This window comes from Bacillus rossius, chromosome 3 (genome assembly GCF_032445375.1).
Source record: "Bacillus rossius redtenbacheri isolate Brsri chromosome 3, Brsri_v3, whole genome shotgun sequence".
Taxonomy (NCBI): domain Eukaryota; kingdom Metazoa; phylum Arthropoda; class Insecta; order Phasmatodea; family Bacillidae; genus Bacillus; species Bacillus rossius.
The window spans coordinates 46,993,845-47,012,805 of NC_086332.1; the positions used below are offsets into that span (position 1 = coordinate 46,993,845).

The 18,961-nt window shown below is 35.0% G+C and overlaps 1 protein-coding gene across 1 annotated transcript in view; it reads left to right on the forward strand.

Annotated features, from left to right (window-relative positions):
* The window catches only part of LOC134530612 (translation initiation factor IF-2, mitochondrial), a 31,343-nt gene extending 12,775 nt beyond the window's left edge, over positions 1 to 18,568 (forward strand). The window contains exons 8-15 of the mRNA XM_063365605.1: positions 7,331 to 7,545; positions 8,423 to 8,627; positions 9,637 to 9,741; positions 14,825 to 14,948; positions 15,556 to 15,696; positions 15,824 to 15,988; positions 16,261 to 16,401; positions 18,141 to 18,568. Of these exons, the coding sequence (XP_063221675.1) occupies positions 7,331 to 7,545; positions 8,423 to 8,627; positions 9,637 to 9,741; positions 14,825 to 14,948; positions 15,556 to 15,696; positions 15,824 to 15,988; positions 16,261 to 16,401; positions 18,141 to 18,313 (1,269 nt within the window). The 3' untranslated portion in view covers positions 18,314 to 18,568. The remainder of the gene's footprint in view (positions 1 to 7,330; positions 7,546 to 8,422; positions 8,628 to 9,636; positions 9,742 to 14,824; positions 14,949 to 15,555; positions 15,697 to 15,823; positions 15,989 to 16,260; positions 16,402 to 18,140) is intronic.
* The last annotated feature ends 393 nt before the right edge of the window (positions 18,569 to 18,961 follow it).

Sequence of the window (18,961 nt, forward strand, 5' to 3'; positions counted from 1 at the left end):
ATTTGATTTTTTTTTATATTCTTCAACTTTATCTATCTTTGTTAATCTAAATTGCTCATAGAGATAAGCATAATTTTGGTAAGAAAACGGAAATATCAATATTCAATTCTATTGTTTTAAACATTCTAATTTTCTCTTGGTCATTAGGAGGAAACTATTGTCTTTAAAAACTTTCAGTACTTTTATAATTAATGTATATAGAAAAAGATTTTATATAAAGAAAAATTCATTCAACCAATTTTCTCAATTAAGTTACACAGATAAAATTTAGAATTTATATAAAAATATCATGAAGCTGATTATGAAATGAATAGGTTGAAGGATTTGCAAATTACAGAATATTGGTAAAAATATAGACCAATTAAAAAAACAAAAAAAATAAAAGAAAAATTATAACAACACAACTAGTTCTCATACCTGTAAAGAATTTAAACTATCCAGCAATATTGGATTAAACATCATTTGAGAGAGAACTTTCCCTAGAGGAGATGCAGTGGATTAAACCTTTTCTTCATCTTGGGAAAAATTTTCTGAAAGACATGACATTATTAATGCAAAATATGTTTACGACAAGGTGTTTATAATTTTTATGTTGAAGATACAAAAGTAAAAATAAGATTGATAAACTATTTGTTAAAAATAAAGACTATAAATTATCAGGAGTTTCTAATTAGTTAACAAATTATAGTCATTATCCAATACTGTCTATTTTATTTACAATAAAAATGTTGTTCAGCTCCAACTTCTAAGACGTACACCAGCCTTGGGAAGCACTTAAGACTATGAGTCGTATAGAGGTTTCCAACTTATTTTGTTGTTTTAAACCTGCAGCCAAAGTTTGTCTGTCATTTTCAGACTCAGCCTGTATATTATATGCATTTATACAACTGTCCCTAATGTTTTCAAATATATCCACACCAGAATAAAGTTAGATTTTTAATATAAGTCATGATATGCTTTATATTAACTTGCTTACATACAAATTTTGTATGTTAATAGTTATCATCAGTTATATCAGATTCATTTAGCTTATTATAGAATTCGCTCTTTGGTGAAAGTTAAGTTTCTCCAAAAATTTTCCAACTCTCCATGTAAAGTAATTTCTTGGATTTACAAATTCACATTGGTATAAAGGTGAAATATTTATTTCAAAACTGTTTTATTTCCTTCATATATTTCTTCAGTATATTTTTATTTTAAAAAAGGGGTAAATTTTCAAAGATCTTATTTTATTAATTTTATAATATTGTTTTTTAAATTCTTATAATTAAATGAACTTTTCTCTGCTTATATATAGTATTGTTATTTTTACAGTTTCAGCTAAAGTTATAAATTCTTATCACTTTTATAGAAGTCAGTTTTTATTTTAATTAAAATTTAAAAATTTAAAAAAAAACTAATGAAAAGGAAGTAATATTAAAACAGTGTTTAAGATATTTCTAATTTTTTATATTATTTCTTAGCATATACTGTACATTAATTATTTTTTTAGTTGCGTGTTTTTATTTATTAACTACCACAAATAATTTCAGTAGTATTGTGTAATTAAGTAATTTTGTAATGCTTTTTGATATAAACATTATAAACATATTTTCTACATTCACACAGTACTTTATCATATATTTTGTCTTTATTTAATTCTTGTTTCAATGATTTATATTAGAATATTCAGTAAAACAGTTTTTAAATTTTGATTTATGTATCTTCTTTTTTAGAATAAAATTTATCAAAAAAATTATTCTCATTACATTATTTATATATCTTAGTTGAATGATTATTATTTTGGATTTTATAAGTATTGTTACGATTTACCGTGGGTTCGTAAAGGATAGCCCAATTAAAGATTTTTATCACACACACAGTTTTATTTATTTCCACTACTTATGTCACTTACAAATAATCTAAAATGGCAAATAATCAATTGCACTTTAAAATGTTGCTTCCCCAGTCACTCGTTTTCACACACCGCACACCTCGCTGGGCCGCACCTCTAGCGCAACTCTCGCCGCAGCGCCCCTCATGGGCCTCCGCCGCGGGACTCCGTCGCCGCACTCCGCCGCTGTCGACACTTGCCTTCGCCGAGGATCCGCTCGACGCATCGCTCAGAACTTCGCTCGGGACTCCGCCGCGCCCGCGACACTATCGCCCGGAAACTCCGCCGCGGGAAAACTTCCGACTCCACTGAACTTACTCACTCCCTGCCCCGGAACCTTCGTCCAAGGACTTCACCACTCTGCCGCACCCGCGGAACTATCGCCCTGTTAGCTCCGCCGCGGGAAGGCTGCCGTCTGAACTCTCTGAACTCCACTGACTCTCCAACTGACGTCCTCGGGCATATATATAGGCCCCGGCGCAATTCCAGAACTCACGAGAGCGGCCGGGCCCAGTCGCGTCAGTCCTCGTCGACACGACGGTAGAAATCTCTCGAAACACGTGTCGGCGGCTCGCGTAACTCCTAGCTGTCCGGTGTCAGTTACGTGTCAAAGGCAGGGTGCCGCGCGGGGAGTGGTGGGAAGGAGTGGGGAAAGAGACAATCCTTGTTATCTTCCAGGCGCGCGCGGTGCATATTATGTTGCGGCAGCCGTCAGCCAGCTCTGCACCTGCACGTGTCCCGGCCTCTCTCTAGTTCGTAACAGTATTATGTAATTTAGTTTCTTAATGCTTTTTAAGATAAACTTTATAAATATATTTTCCATATTTGCACATTACTATCACACAGTTTATTTTATTTAATTAATATTGTTTTGTACTGAAACTAGTTTCAACTGTGTGCAAAAATATCATACTATTTTCAAAACGAACATGGTGAAAAACCCCTTTTGGGGCAAATTCTGCAATCTTATGTCTTTGTAAAGTGATAACATGTTATAACATTGTGGCAGGAATTTAAAAAAAAACATTTTATTGCATAAATGTATGTTTTATGAATATAACTTTCTTATACGTTACAATCGCAAGGCTAAATACAAGAGAACAGTACACTATACCCTCTGGTTTAAATATATTAAAGCTCTCAATACAGTATTCATGTTGATACCTCAGAGGCTAATTAAAGAAGGAAGCTAAAGCTGGCTGGCAAGCAGTAATAATCAGAACAAGTTATCCTTTGCGAGAGGGGATGCGTCGCTAGGCAACACGAGGAGAAAGTACACAAATCACCAAGGGGAGGGGAAAGTCTCGAATCAGGTGTGACATCAAGGCCCGGTGAATGATTCAAAAGTTTGGTAAGCTCCCAATTCTGCCAAATCAATACACACAAGCATATTTTTAACAGGAATATATTATCACCACACATTTTAAATTGTTTGATTCTTTTTTTATTTTTAATTTTCTCTGATAATTTATATAAAAAAATACTGTAATATAATAAACAAAAATTTATAAATTCAAAAAAAAAAATTTAACAATTTAAGAGAATTCTATAACATATATGCATTTTATCTTTTTTATTTCTCTTACAGAAATATTTTACTTATATATTATTTGAAAAAATAAAAAATGGAATTGCTGCTTAACAATTTGAACAAATCATATAATTTCACTAAACTGCAAAAACTAGTAACTCGTAGAAAGTATTTAGCTACAGAATTTCAAATTATTGTTACTAACTTTGGAAAAAAAAATTAAATATATTCTCGATGGTAACATTAAAATTACATTACCAGATCTTTATGCGAGGATGTTAGATTAAAATGTTTTAAAATTACTAAATGAAAAACAATTTTTATATCATATAAAAATTAAAAAAAAAAATTGACAAATCATGTATGATGTAGAATTCTCTATATTTGTATGAATACTAAAATAATTTTTATTGTACTTCTATTTATGAAATATGACAGTGTTATTTGTGGTGCATTTTATTTTACAGAAACAACAGAATGTTTTGAATATTTCATACAAATTTGAAGATATAAATAGAAAATGTTTATTTGAATTTAAAATCATTTTCTTAAACCAAAATTTAATTTTTCTTGTAGTGGTACTTTTATTTACATCACTTTTATTCCTCATTATTCATCTCACTAAATTTTTGTGTTGCATTTTCTTGTGCCTCTTTCTCTCCCTTTAGTGCTGGAATCTTTTAACAAATTTTATCAGTAAATACACAATCTATATTTTGTCAATTTTTAACATTTAAAAATGAATCTGTCATCAATGTTTATCAGTAAAAAAAGTGATATGTCTTTTATCAATTTGTAACATAAAAAATATGTAACAGTCCTGGAATTGGCATTTTATATCTACTTGAAACTGTGATTGTGTTGAAATGTGTACTTGCATAGATACCTAGCTTTGATATTTGTTTAAAGAGTGACCACTCTTCACAAAAGCTGAGCCCATATTTTAATTCATTTTTATCCATGCAGGATAGTAATAGAGTTCATGTTGTGCATTAGTCCAGCTACAGTTAACATCTTAAAAAGTCTGTAAAATGTTAAATTGTTAATCTTTGTTATACATGGAGTGCTGTGGGAACAAATTAACGTTTGCAGTTTGTAATTTTTTGTTTTATGTATTAAGTTTTTCCCAGGCTCCTGTTACTGACAGTGCCATAAATGCCCTTAGATTGAAACTGGGGGTAGTGTTTAGTCACTGCTCCAAATTCTCAAATAATGTTTAAGTGTTTATACCCATTACATCTAGGTATATACTTTTATGTTTTAAGACCTTACACCCCTTCCCCCTTCCCTTCCCCCAGAGAGGTTATGAGAGACAGTAACACAACACAGTCCATGGATATTGAGAATGAAATGGGCTACAGCCTGTAGTAAGGAACCATCTGAGAATCCTGGGCGTGATCTTGGGAAACCTTGGAAAACCAAATTCCTGATGGCACAACTGGGATCCAAATCCAGATTCTGTCCCCTAATCCTTGATCATGAAGTTGAATACAGGTTGCCCTTGAATATGACAACTTCCAATTTGACGTCCCCATTTTCAGTTACCAATTTAAAAAAAATAGTTTTACTAACTACATATCTAAAAGAATATTTCATTCAGTACTGTGGAGACCTTTAGCCAGGACTTCTTTGATGATTATAATAATTCTAAATGTTGATATCTGATATGTAGTGTAATTTAATTAACCTAGGGAAAAACAACTGCAATGCAAGTAAGAGTTTGAGATGCCTTCCTCTACGCTTTTCCCTCTACTCAGGAGCTCTACCTCCTCAGGAAGGGGGCGGGGAGGTGTTGAGACACTTGTTAGGGTCTCAGTGGGTACCTCGCCACTATGGAGCCTAGTCGTGAGAGGTGTTGCAGAGTTGCAGGAGGCTCAGATGCTCTAGAACATTTCACTGCGTTGTGTCCTCGTTCAGTGGTCGTAATGAGGCAGGAGTCCCGCCAGAGCATGCACAAGGTCGACCGCTGGTAGACAAGTAGACACAATTTCTAGTGCGAGGAATAGCCAAAACTGGCCCCTTGATACACACTAGTTGCTCCTATAGTGCCAACTGAGTCAAGGGAAATTAAAACGGTATGAGGAACCATCTGCGACAATCTTGCATTCTTATTTCGGTTGCACCAGTCGCAAAATGCCACAAAAAGGTGTCTAAAGAGACGGATTGGACATGTCCTGAAACCAGAAAAGAATGGTCGATAGCAATTAATCTTTCAATATAATGTGCTAGTAAATGAACATGAAGCAGTAAACATGAAGTACCATTATTTAGTTGGATAGAAATTCCAGAACTAAACTGATTTCCATTGTATGAAAGGGTTACCTGTCAGATGTATTTTTAGGGCTTATGTTAGAGATGCCAACTTTTCTTACAGTAGCATAACTCGTTGACATAAAGACCATTATTTATGCCCATGTAAGATATTAGAAACATTACATCCACATGTATTTTACCATCTGGGGCAGGGTCTGGATGGGTGAGATGAGAGACAGACTTGTATCTTTTGTTTGTCATATGAAATGAGTAATGTGAGACAGAGTGACAGTGGAGTGATGGAGAGGGGCAAAAAAGGTACATCATTTTACAAATATATATGTTAACCTCGATTTTCAGTAGTCATTTGCACACTATTCTTATTTATTTATTTATTTATTTATTTATTTATTTATTTATTTATTTATTTATTTATTTATTTTGTTGGGATTTATTTTTAGCTGGGGTCTGCTTGCCTTTATTTCTTCTTTACATTTATGGCTCTGCTTATGCAGCTTTTTTTCGTTACATTGCGCTTCACAAAACTTTTCAGGTACGGAAGTCTATACCATACATTATTTAGTTAATCTTCCAGCTTCGTAGGGTTCTTATATTTCCTTTCCTACCCATTGAATAACCAAATGCCTCACGTTCTAATCTTCAGTATCATGATGGCTCATCAGATTTGCGTTAGAATTAATTGTACAAAACAAAATTTTGTTGACAAATTACGCAACCACACACATAAGAAATGTGTGCCTTCTTTTATGGAGTAAATGGGGGTACAGTGAAAGTTCTTTATTCTGTTACATTAGGCACTACTCCCATTCCAGATTAGTGATTTTGCCATATAATTGTGTGTCATAATAGTTTTAACGGGAATACCAAAGAAAAAATAATATACGGTACAGTACAGCTGTATTTGAAACAAGTTGTAATAAGCTGTTTTACTATAGAAAGAAAAATACAGACATGCATTGGTCTTCTTACAAAAATCATTATGGAAATATACCCCCTAGAAAACAGGAAAAACAGTTATGAAATTAAATCAGATACTAATGAAAAGCTCTGAGCAAACATAAATGGCTAGCCATCCAAAGTCAACAGTCTGAATCCAACTTGAAAAAATCTGCATGACAGCATCTCGATTAATGCAGAATTACTATACTGGAATGCCTGAGTAAAGTCATTTTACTTTAGTGTAAATAATAATGCAAGAAGTAAAATGTGGTAAAAATTTTATTTTAACTTTGGGGTCTTGCTCATTAGAGGAATACAGTATAGTTTTGACTAACCAAATTAATGTGGACCACAGCAACCTTGGGTAAGTAAAATCATGGAAAACATTATATACATAATAAGAAAATCTTCTTGGGTTTTCAGATGGTCAAGTAATATATTTGTGGGTGGTGTTTTACCAATTTTTCTTCAGTGTAGATTCTTTCACGTCACTCTATGATTTGCCCAACCAGTAAATGTCATTTATAAGGTTATTTATTTCTAGGCTTTTGACAACAGTTAAAATCATTTTTTGTTCATCAAACAAATGTTTCAATGGTCCTTGCTGGTAATGGCGCTTTAGGTGGCTAGGATAACATGAAACCTCTATTGATCGAAGCTCGGTCAGTGAAGAGATGGGCTGTGTTTGAGCGAGGCGGGGCGGGCTGTCGCAGGAGCGTGCCAAGCGCATGCTGGTCCAGCACGGCATTCAGGTGGAGGACGCGGGAGGTGACGTCCAGGTGGTGCCCATCTCGGCGCTGCACGGCACCAACCTTGACCTCCTCATGGAGGCGATCGTGCTGCAGGCGGAGCTCATGAACCTGCGGGGCGACCCCCGCGGGCCGGTCGAAGGGGTCGTCATCGAGTCCAAGACGGACCCGTACCGAGGGTAGGCCGGCTCCGACTCTATAATATATTTATATAGTGTACCTGCTGATTGCTGAATGCAATACTTTGTCCAGTACCATTGGGTGAAAAAAATTATATTTTATACTGGTTATCAAATGTACTGTAAAATTATGTAGTACCTGAAAAAAATATTTGCAAATTCTAGTAGTACCTTGAATTTACAACTTCGAAACTATAGTTTTAAGGAATGCTATTTTTTGTTATTTTGACACAGTAGTCTCGCTTCTCCGGACTAGATGAGATCAAACCAATCAAATGGAAATTGCCTTAAATTGCACGTAATACAAGTTTTAAATAAGTCAATAACTATAAAAAAAAAAATTTTTTCATAAATATAACTTTCCTATAGCTTAATTTTACTCATAGATCCAATATGTTTTACCTTCAAACTGATTTAGAATTAACAAAACAAAACAAAATAATGATTACATCCCATCCAGGTTAACCAGATGTCCGGATGAGTGGGTTTGGGATTAGCAGGACTCTACAACTGTACTTCATATCTTATCTTGGTTCATAATTGAATGAAAGGTGTCCAATGGAACCCACAAAACTGAATTCCCTGACTTTTCCCTCACTTCTTCTGGTCATTAATAATTTTTAGCTGACTAAAACAGGTAATATTTGTATAGAAAATATCCATTATTATTTTTTTGTGCTACTTCATAACCTGTTTTAAATTGTTTTATGAATTATTCATTTTATGACATAAATTTACTCATTGACAAGAAGCCTGGAAACTGTGCACAAAGTGATGTTTCCGAGGCACTATCGCAGAAGAGATCTTCACCCTGGTACAGAACTGTTGGTGGACTCATCAATAGCAGAAGGGAAAGTGCAGTGTGTGGCATCGGCAGGAAGCTGTCGACGGCGCTGGTGAAGCGCGGCACGCTGCGCAAGGGCTGCGTGCTGGTGTCGGGCCTGGCCTGGGCCAAGGTGCGCGCCATGTTCAACGAGCGCGGCCAGCACCTGGAGCAAGCACCACCCTCCACGCCCGTCGAGGTCCTGGGCTGGCGAGAGCTGCCCTCTCCCGGCGACGAGCTCCTCGAGGTGGAGTCGGAGGTGAGGCTGGTCGCTGCTCGTAGGCTGGTTCGCGCTCGGACAAACATTTCGTGGATTGCTGATCAGCTATCCTGCCGCACGCCTGTGGTACGGCCTTTTTTCAGTGGGAGGCCGGAGTGCCAGTCTTGCTGCATCTCGATTGCTGCAGCCCAGGGGCTAAGCCAGGGGGGGGGGGGGGTGTTTCAGGGGTTCAAACCCCCCCCCCCCCCCCTTAGCACCAAATCTTTAATTAAATTTCTTATTCATCACTCAAACAAATTTCATATTAAAAATTAATAAAAAATTTTACCATTACAATATTTAAATTTAAGTACCGAAAACTGCTAAAATAGCACTATTTTACACCTTAAAATCCAAATTTTCCTGGGGGAGGACCCCCGGACCCCCCGCTTTAATACAGTGAAGGGGTGGGGAGGGGGCATGCTTCTTAACACCCCCATACACAAATCCTGGCTATGCCACTGCTGCAGCCAGCCAGAATTTATTTTGATAAAATATATTCCATTAATTTGTTCTTGACTTTTCAATCAGGAATATACTCCCCAGCAATATATGGAATAAAATGCATTAATGTATTGCTTGATGAATCAGTTATTCATAGAAAAGCTACACTGGCCATAAAAAAGCCTGCTTTAGCAAATACCAACAGAATTGTATTTTAGGCTCAGTCGAACTATAGGTTCTGTGAACAGTTTGAAGTTATTTTAAATGATTAATATGTCACAGTGACTTGAAGCTGAAATTTGTATTTTCTCAAAATTGTATTATATGACTCAGCATTGGAGGGATCAAATATAAATTCAGATAGGTAGGTTATAATATAGAGAAAAAAAATTCTAGTAAATAACAGAATGTTAGTTTTTTTTTTTATACATGGCAAATTAGTGGTTGGACTAATATATTGTTTGCCATTAATCTTTTTATAAATGTTACTTGGTTATCACCTGTATGTTCTTTGGCAAACAGTGGTTGGATGCTGTGTGTCCAAGCATTGGAGTAAATGTTGCAGAGGCGGGCTCACGAGGTGATGAGGTGGAGGGAGTCACAACAGCAGGCAATGAAGATGGAAGCAGCCAGGGAGGTGGTAGAGAAGAAGGCTCAGGAACACATGCAAGTGCGTAACCATTTCTGTCATTTCATGTTCATAAGTAACAAATGTTTAGCTTGCCTAGGTGTAACTTTGCTTTGTTTTGCACTGAGAAATTAGTAGTATTTTTCTGCCTGTTATGAAGGTTATTGTGTGGTTGAAGTTTTGGGCACTTTGATGATTTAGTTTGAGTGTTTTTGTTTTTTCTGTTGCCTTATTCTCTGTCATTATGTACTTATACATAAATAGAAGGAAAATACCTAAATAGTTTTGTGTAGTTGAGTTGGTGTTGAAGTGCCAAAACACCCGTAACATATAGGCATGTTACTTTGTCTGTAGTCTGAGAAGTTGTAAGTCACACATGCTATATATGACTTAAATATTTAGTTATTCAGCTAATTTTCTTGCTTTGGTTTTTTTTCCTATTTCCTTGCTAGTCAGAGCTGATGTAACCTTGTCCCTTGATTATTCCCACAACATGTTTTAGTTAGATACATATGTGGATGAATACTGGACCTTCTAATGCTCATGTAAAAATTATACATCAGAAATTTTGGATACTGACCGCATTTAATTCCATGAAACATTATTAGTTCATTAGAATCTAATGTACTTAACAATCCATTTTTGATCGTTTTACTTATCAGAAATAAAAATGTGCATTGCAAGATAGTTTAAATAAAAGAAAAATATCCTGGACTTAGTTTTAAAAAAGCTACAACTTCCAGCAAAAGGCTAATGTTGACAAATATTTTAAAAAGGAGGCCTCTTTCAAAAATGTTTTAAATGTAAAAGGAAGTACAGATCATTAATTTCATAACGTCATGGATTCTAAGCCGAAGTCGTGAATTACATCTTGAATTTTAAAAGTAAGAACAAAGGCAGTCTTTATGAGAGTCGTCGGATGGCACACCAGCTGCTAAAACTGGAGACAGATCTCAAAACAAAGAATTTAGTCTCTGCTTTCATCCTCAAAGCATTGAGTGGAAGCTCGAAAACTGGAAGGAGGTGAAGCCGACATGGAGCAGAAAGGCACTGAAATCAGATGCAGTACTTTTGGATCTAATGCACAGACGTGCCATACAGCGTGATGAACAAAATGATGCTACACCAAAAATGAGGAAAACATTAGCTTTTAAGGGAGCATTTAGAATGATATTGTATCCACTTACCAAATCATGTGGTAGTTCAGAATCAAGACATGGCGAAAATGGAGAAGACCAGATGAAGTTGAAGTGAAATCCATGTATAAAAAATAAATATAATTTCACTAAATTATTACCAATAAAAGAAAAAATAGGGAATAAATATCTCTTCACGCATCTATGTAGCAGATGACTTCACCGAATATTATGCTAAGAGAATCACTAACAAAGTGTTTTAATAGCCGGCCCAACGACAAAATGCCACCCATGTGCTGGAACAGCGCCACATAGTTCTCTTAAGTGTGCCTTGAAAAGCCCAAGAGGGAGGGCTGTAGTTCCTAGTTCTGGCCAGGAGAGAGCAGGGGGGCTCTGCAAATAATACAACATGGCTTCAGGTGGGGACTAATTTTGCATGCGGATGGACCAAGTTAGGGTACACCGCAGGAAAGAGGAAGGAAACACGCTGCTGATGTGACCAGAAAATGTTAGGCGGACAGGCTAGGGGAAAAAATCTAGTGTGTCTGGGAGCCGTGCTGTCACCACAAGAAATGGTGGTACACCGTCTCGCAACGCAAGACAGGATGTGCAAGGCGGCACTGCAAGGCGCACTTGTCTAAGCAGCCATGCAGCACGCAGTGGTCTGTGGTTACTGAGAGATAGGTATACAAATACGAAGGCCTGGAGTAAGTACAAATTGAAGAATTTTAAAATATTATAATTTGATCAACAAATAAAAATAACTCTCTTTATAATTAATACATTCGAAAAAAGTCATTAAATTTAAAAAAATATATATATATATTAGTGTGAAATTAACTAAAAGTGGCATACAGGACACGTCAGGTGTAGCCATGGGAGTCGTGATAAATTTGTTCATGAATGTACGCTGTTTTGGTGAGAGATTACCCTACATCTTGACTTCTTACACATTTGCGAATCAGCAACCAAAAGAATTTAAAATGAAACCCTGTAAAATACTTAGTTGGAATCATTCATACTTATGATATATGGCTGTTGGGCATTATGTAAAATTAGTTTATGTTCTATATAAGTCTTTTAGGCATTAAGTTTTCTAAATGTTTGCAATTGCTTTAGATACATATATACTTACTAGCTGCAGTACCCGGCTTTGCCCGGGCTGAACACCGGGTGATATATTGTCCGCGAGTTACAGCAAAATGGATAGCGATATGTCCAGTGTGGTGGACATTAAGAAATGACACATAATTACTGTTTGTGTATCTGTGACCTATGGTTTTCTGTTTACCCATGGCGATCGGTTGAAAGGTTTAGAAGTTGATGCGCTACAGCGCCATCTAGCGGCGAGTTAAAAAAAAATGGTTAGCATAAAAACCTTCTCCATGATAAAAACACTTCGATGTGCCAACTTTCATGGTGATCGGTCAAACGGTGTAAGAGTTTATCGACGTCATACATGCCAACATCCAATTATATATATTCTTATATTTCGAAATTTTGGGGCTTTCACTTTTGCGGAAAGTGAATGTTCAGGACCTCGAATGGTTTGGAACACTCCATCTCGAAAGAATAGATATTTGAAATTCCTGAAATTGTCGAAATTTTGGGGCTTTGTTCCCAGAGGGGGGCGGGGGTTCGAGTACCCTGAATGGCTCGAAAACACTTAAAATCGAAAGAGAAAGATTTTTAAAAATTTTTAAACTTTCGAAATTTTGGGGCTTTAACCACCTTATGGGGGGGGGGGAATCCGAATGGCACGGAAACACTCCAAATCGAAAGAGATATAAAGGAATATAAGAATGTAGGCATTTACTGTACTCCTATCTACCATAATAACAATATTGACAAATAGAAAGCTTATTACCTACCTATGAATAATTATCTAAATAAATTAATAAATAACTGTATGTTTAAGAATTTACGTACATACATAATATTAAACTTCAAACTATACACACCAAAAAAAACTAAGGATGTTTTTGAAGCTATTATTTATTTGTCATAATGTTTAAAACATTTGTAGGATTTGTTTATATGTAAAACTGTGGTGGCAATATTCCGCTTATCCAAAGGAGTATAGAACTTAATAGAGATATCACTCCCTGTACACACCACAAAACTTTGAATTAAGTAAAAAAAACATAGTCCAAAATGAAACAAAAAGCATAAATAACAACTAATTTGACAAAAAAATGTATACAACTGGAATGACAATGTTAACATCCGCCTGAAATTTAATAGACGTAGGTAGGTAAGAATATATATAAGAAATTAAATGAAATTAAAACATACATAAATAAAATTATCTCACACTCAAACAAACATAATGTTTAATATGAAATAAAGGAAGATGGCAATTACACGTAACTATTCTAATTAATAAAAAATATCAACTTTCCTGAAATAGTAAAATTCAAATTTTTCAACAATATATTACATAATTGATAAATATTTCTGGTCTTCGGTCTCGGCAGCCCTAAGACTCTTGACGCTCAGCAGATAAATTATAAACACTAAACCAAACTCCTTGCAAATAAGTAGGTACTGTAAAAAAATTACAATATTGACAAATAGAAAATATTAGTAGGCCCTACCAACCTATGAATAAATTTTGAAGAAATTTATAAGTTTAAGAATTTATGTACCTACATAATATTAAACTTGAAACTATCCACACAATAAAAACCTAAGAATGTTAGTGAAACTAATTATTTTTATTTGTCATAATACTTAAAATACGTATGTTTCCAAAATTGTACAACTCGAATGACATTGAAAACATACACTTGAAATTTAAAAGAATTATGAGTGCCCTAGGTAGGGAGAAAATATATAAGAAGAAATTAAATTTAAAAAATGGTTGCGTGTACTTAGGTACGCGCATGAGAAGTTATACTTCTTCGGCATCATTAAAAAATAGTTTTTAATCGCATGCAAAAATATTGCGTGGAGTCCCTCCACGTGGAAAAAGTGAAACTTCGTAATGTAGAAATGAAAATAGGAAGGGGTAGAAATTGATTTTTAGTGAAATCATATTGTATCAAATCAAACTAAAAAAATAAAGGAAATAAATTTGTAACGATTCATAGATTGATCTTCAGAGAGAGAGAGAGAGAGAGACCTATTAAATGTCTATAAAACTAACTTTTTTATGAGAGCAGATTTTCATGAAATAAATCATGAAATCATTCAACGATAAAAGCTGTTTATTTAATTAAGCGGACGGGTTCGCCGCAAGGAGAAAATTGATGCGGCGAGACCTCGTGGACATAGAGAAATGACACACACTCACTATTTATGTGTCTATGAAACATGATTTTTTTTCTGCAATTTAAATTGTAATATACAAAAACGGTATTGAAAATTGAAACAAATATGGCGACACTACAAACTGTCAAGATCTTTATTTTTTTCTTACTCTCTACTTAGTTCCTTACAATAGCAAAACGTAATGTAATGGCTTGAAAGCTATTGCTCGGCAGACATAGAGGAATGACACTAACAGTTTGTATATCTATGACTATGACACACATTACATAAAATTGAGATATATTTTTTTAACCCGTTTAAAATTTATTTTTTTAGACAAAAGATATCCTATGTCCATCCCCAGGATATAATCTATCTCCTTGCCAAATTTCATTATGATCCGTCCAGCCATTCAGCCGGGAAAAGGTAACAAACAAACAGACAGACAGACAGAGTTACTTTCGCATTTATAATATTAGTAAGGATTTGTTATTACATATTTTAGCACTAAACCGTAGGTTACTTAGGATTCAATCATGTTAATTTATACGTATAATTTTTGTTTTATAAATAACAGCCCATAAACAATTCTTTTTTTGAGCTAAACTCGAGAGAGAAATTTAATTTTTACTGAAAAATAATTAATTTTAAAAGAAACTTACTTAAAAGTCAAGTAAATATTCAAGAATTGTTTCTGAACTTTATAGCAACCGTTTAAATTGTTTACTGTGTTGTAGGTTTACAAAGCAAACTTGGAGAAGAAGAGAATGATGGGAAGGTATAAACTGAGGCCAACCGGCCCTCGGAAGAAGGAATACGAGGAGGACGATAGCTTACCAAAAGTAGGCGTCATCGTTAAGGGTTAGTTGTGCTTGTCTCTGATATGGTAGCTTTTATTTATGTACAGAAAGTGTTACATAAAGTACTATGTTAGGGAGTGGATTGTGCTTCACGTGTCATCGACATTGGAGCCATTAAGAGATTATGATGCTTATGAGACATTGAAGGAATAAATTAGTGGTGGAATCGGGAGTACATTGAGAAATCCACTGACGGTCTGCAACATTCCTCAAAGTTTACAAAAAAAAATTGTGAAAAACAAGAAATCTTCAGAACCCAAGTCTACTTTTTTTCTTGTTGAAAAGTTCAGTTGCTGAACAGCTGATCACATCCTTGCTAGCTGGCACAACGTAGATATTAATGATTTGACGTAGTATAATCACGTAATCAGTTATCAAGGTATCAAAGTATCAAAAGTTTCATCAGAATTACATTCTGGCAGTACTGTTAACTTTATTTTAGTTCTTTAATCAATGAGTATCCTGTTGCTCACACTGCAGATTTTTAGTTTCATTGTGTTTTAGTGTTAATAGTGAGGAAAACCTTTTTTCTTTTGTAGCAGTTGATTAAACATGTAAAATTAATGCAATTGAAGGCATGGGTAAACAATTTTGTGATTGGCTTGCAGGTGATGTGGACGGTTCAGTGGAAGCAATATTGGATGTGCTCGAAACTTATGACTGCAATGCTGACTGTGAACTGAATCTGGTTCACTATGGTGTTGGAATTGTGTCTGAAACAGATGTGGAGCTGGCAGAAGCATTCAATGGTACAGGAATTGTATATGTATTAGTAATTTTTATTTTAAAAAATTCTTGTTAATTAGTGCAAAAGTGTAGAATCAGTAAGTATAAGATAGTTGCATTTTGTTTTATTGTTTTTTTTTTCTTTTATAGCAATAATTTATGCATTTAATACCCAGATACCTGATAAGATCAAATCCCTGGCTAAGAGAAAAGGGGTGACAATAAAACCTCACAATGTAATATACAGGCTGTTTGAAGACGTAAAGAAAGAAATCAACTCAAGACTGCCTTTAAAGCCTGTGGAAGATGTACTAGGTAAGTTTTGTTCTTGTCATGTTAGTTTTGTTTAATGAATTAAGGATACATACTGCAAAATTTAACTTTTTTTTTTTTTTTTTTGGAATCATTCAAGTTTTATAGTTTGGCATAAAAATGTGCTGGTACAAATATGTATAACTTTGTTATACTTTTCTTGTTCGCAAAAGTAAAATGCACAAATAGTCAAATGTAAACCATTTTCATTGCTCAAAAAGTCACCAAAATGTGGCTTGAGCTAAGAAAAGTCGGTAAGAAGCGTGGTCTTGCAGGAGAGGCAACTGTGCTTCAAGAGTTTCGGATCACAGAGGGGAAGAAGAAAGTGAGCGTGGCTGGCTGCAGATGCACCAAGGGCGTGCTCAAGAAGTCGGCTCGCTACAGGGTGCTGCGCGCAGGGGAAGTCATACACGAAGGTGGGTTTGGCTTTCTGATGTAGTTTAGTCAGTGGTTACATTTTATTTGAGCAGATTTTGTTTGCAACAGCTAGATAAGTTGAATATTTAGTTAAATTTTATGTAATCTGCCTAAAGTTAGACTTTTGTACCAGACCAAATATTAACTTCATAGGCTACCTAAGAATACTAGTACAGTAGAGCACCCCTCAACCGGAATCATTGGGGGGAGGTCTATTCCGGTTATGGGAAAATTCCGGGTAAGGGGAGTTGCGGTAGGGCCGGCCTCCGAGCCTATGAATGACCTTCATTGTTCATTCTAGCAAGCTGGAAAGCGGGTGTTTCTTATCTATGTGGGTGGGTGCATGCATGCGTGAGCGAAGAGGAAGATGTAGAAGGTTCGGGGGAGGTAGTAGGACAACAGCTGCAGTGTTGTGTTACTTCTGTGTTGACGTGCTAGTGATTCACACTTCCTGGAGAGTGTATAGTCACTGCCACGCACAGTTGCACAGTTTACATTTCACATACACAAGAATAACACTTCAAGCATCTCGTTTAAAAACACAGAGATAGAGAAATACAGATAAATGTAGACTGTTTAACCATATATTAACGTATAAATATATACATAATACATATTTGTACACTAAATTATTGTCTACAAACTGAAAGCATCACACGTTGGAAGTAAATGTTACTGGCTATAACGTGTGTCAGCGTGTGTACTCTCGGGCCGGCCGGAATTTTCCGTTTACTTGACATAGTGAAACAATAAAATTAAACTACTTACAGCATAAACATCTTTATAGTAATTCACGTCCGACGCGAAAACCAGCGGTGTATTTACGCAATGCGCGGGAAAGACTGGCTATAATTAGCTCTCTGACAAACGTGCGCGTGCGCGCCTACAAGACATGTACAGTCAGGCAAAAGCAAAAACTCCTCGTTCCAGTGCGGAAATGTTTTAATTTTTTTTGGAAAATTAGTTCCGGATATCGGGAGTTCCGTTTGTGGGAATTACGGTTGAGGGGTGCTCTACTGTATTCCTATGCTTATTGTGGTTGAAGTTGAGAAATTCAACTATGACTGAACCCTCGAAGCTCTGTATGCGCATATACTGCAGTTAAGAATAGTGGTAGATGTTTTCTTTGTGATAAATTGTTTATAAAATGTTTACCTTTTCTCTGAAATTTTTTAAAAATTTTTTTGAGAGTTCTTGTTTTCCAACAAAGAACAACTCATTTATTTCAAAAAAGCTACAGAATACAAAGTCATGAACTGACATAGTGTTGTACAAATACATACTTCTTTAAAGTTCTGAAACCTTTTACTAAATGAAAAATATCAATGAAGTACATAATTAATTATTTTGTATGATAAAGATAAAAAAATTAAATACTTTTTAATACTGCTAATGAAATTTTAACTATTAATTTATTTTTATCTGCATTATTCTGTGGTTTTTTTTATATACTGATCTGGTGCCCTATGTCTTTGTCATATTTTTGCCCTTGTCATGTGCTTTATGTTTATTTCATACTCTGTTTACAATTGTAATGTTTATGTGTGTATTTACTGTATTTGTTAAATGCCTGCCTCGAAGAGGCTTTGACTGTTGGAAGGCACTTAAGTTGTAAATAAATAAATAAATTAATAAAAAAAATATTATTACAGTTTTTTTTTAAGTGAAGTAGATACAAAATAAACAACGTAACCTGTGATCTACCTTTAGTTATAATAGCACAGTGGTTATGTTCCAGGCACGCTGGCCTCCATGCGGCACTTAAAGAACGAAGTGGACTCTGTGAAGAAAGATGTGGAGTGTGGGTTGCGTTTTGTGGACGACAGTGTCGGCTTTGAGCCAGGTGACGTGCTCCAGTGCTACAGCGTGAGGCACATAGAGCAAGAGACTCGCTGGGACCCGGGCTTCTGAACACTGTCCTTAGTGTGTGCACCATAGACTGAGCCATCCAAGCTGTATTAATGAATTATTCTGTCATAAATAACATAAGTTATTATGTCATAAATAACATAAGTTATTATGTTAGCATATTGATATGGCTGTGCAAATATTCCAAAAATAAATTTTGGTTTTGATTTAGCAAAAAAATTTTGGTTGCCAATAGTTTTAATGACTAATTATAAAAATTAATTTAAATTAACATTAAAGGTTTTATTAAAAAAAAAATTATGAGGAATGTTTATTTTCATTATTTCATAATCAGCATGAAGGAAGTAGAATTTCAAATTAATTCCAATTTTCTAAAGAATCCCCTAAAAAAATAATTGTATCATCTAAATGAACCCTCCCTAAAACATAGTATGATCTCAAATTTTACCTTATTTCCTTCAGAGTATGAACTCAAGCATAATTATGTACATACTAGCTAATGCTCACATCAGCATGCGTTGCAATGCCTCTTTCAATTTTTTTGTATTTGTTTGAAGTAGGTACACACAAATAATCTCTATCTCTGTATATTATATTCCTCTATGAGACTCACTATATTTCTCCATCTATGGAAAAAATCTTTCTCTCTCTCTCTCTCTCTCTCTGTGTGTGTTGTTTTTGTATGTGTTT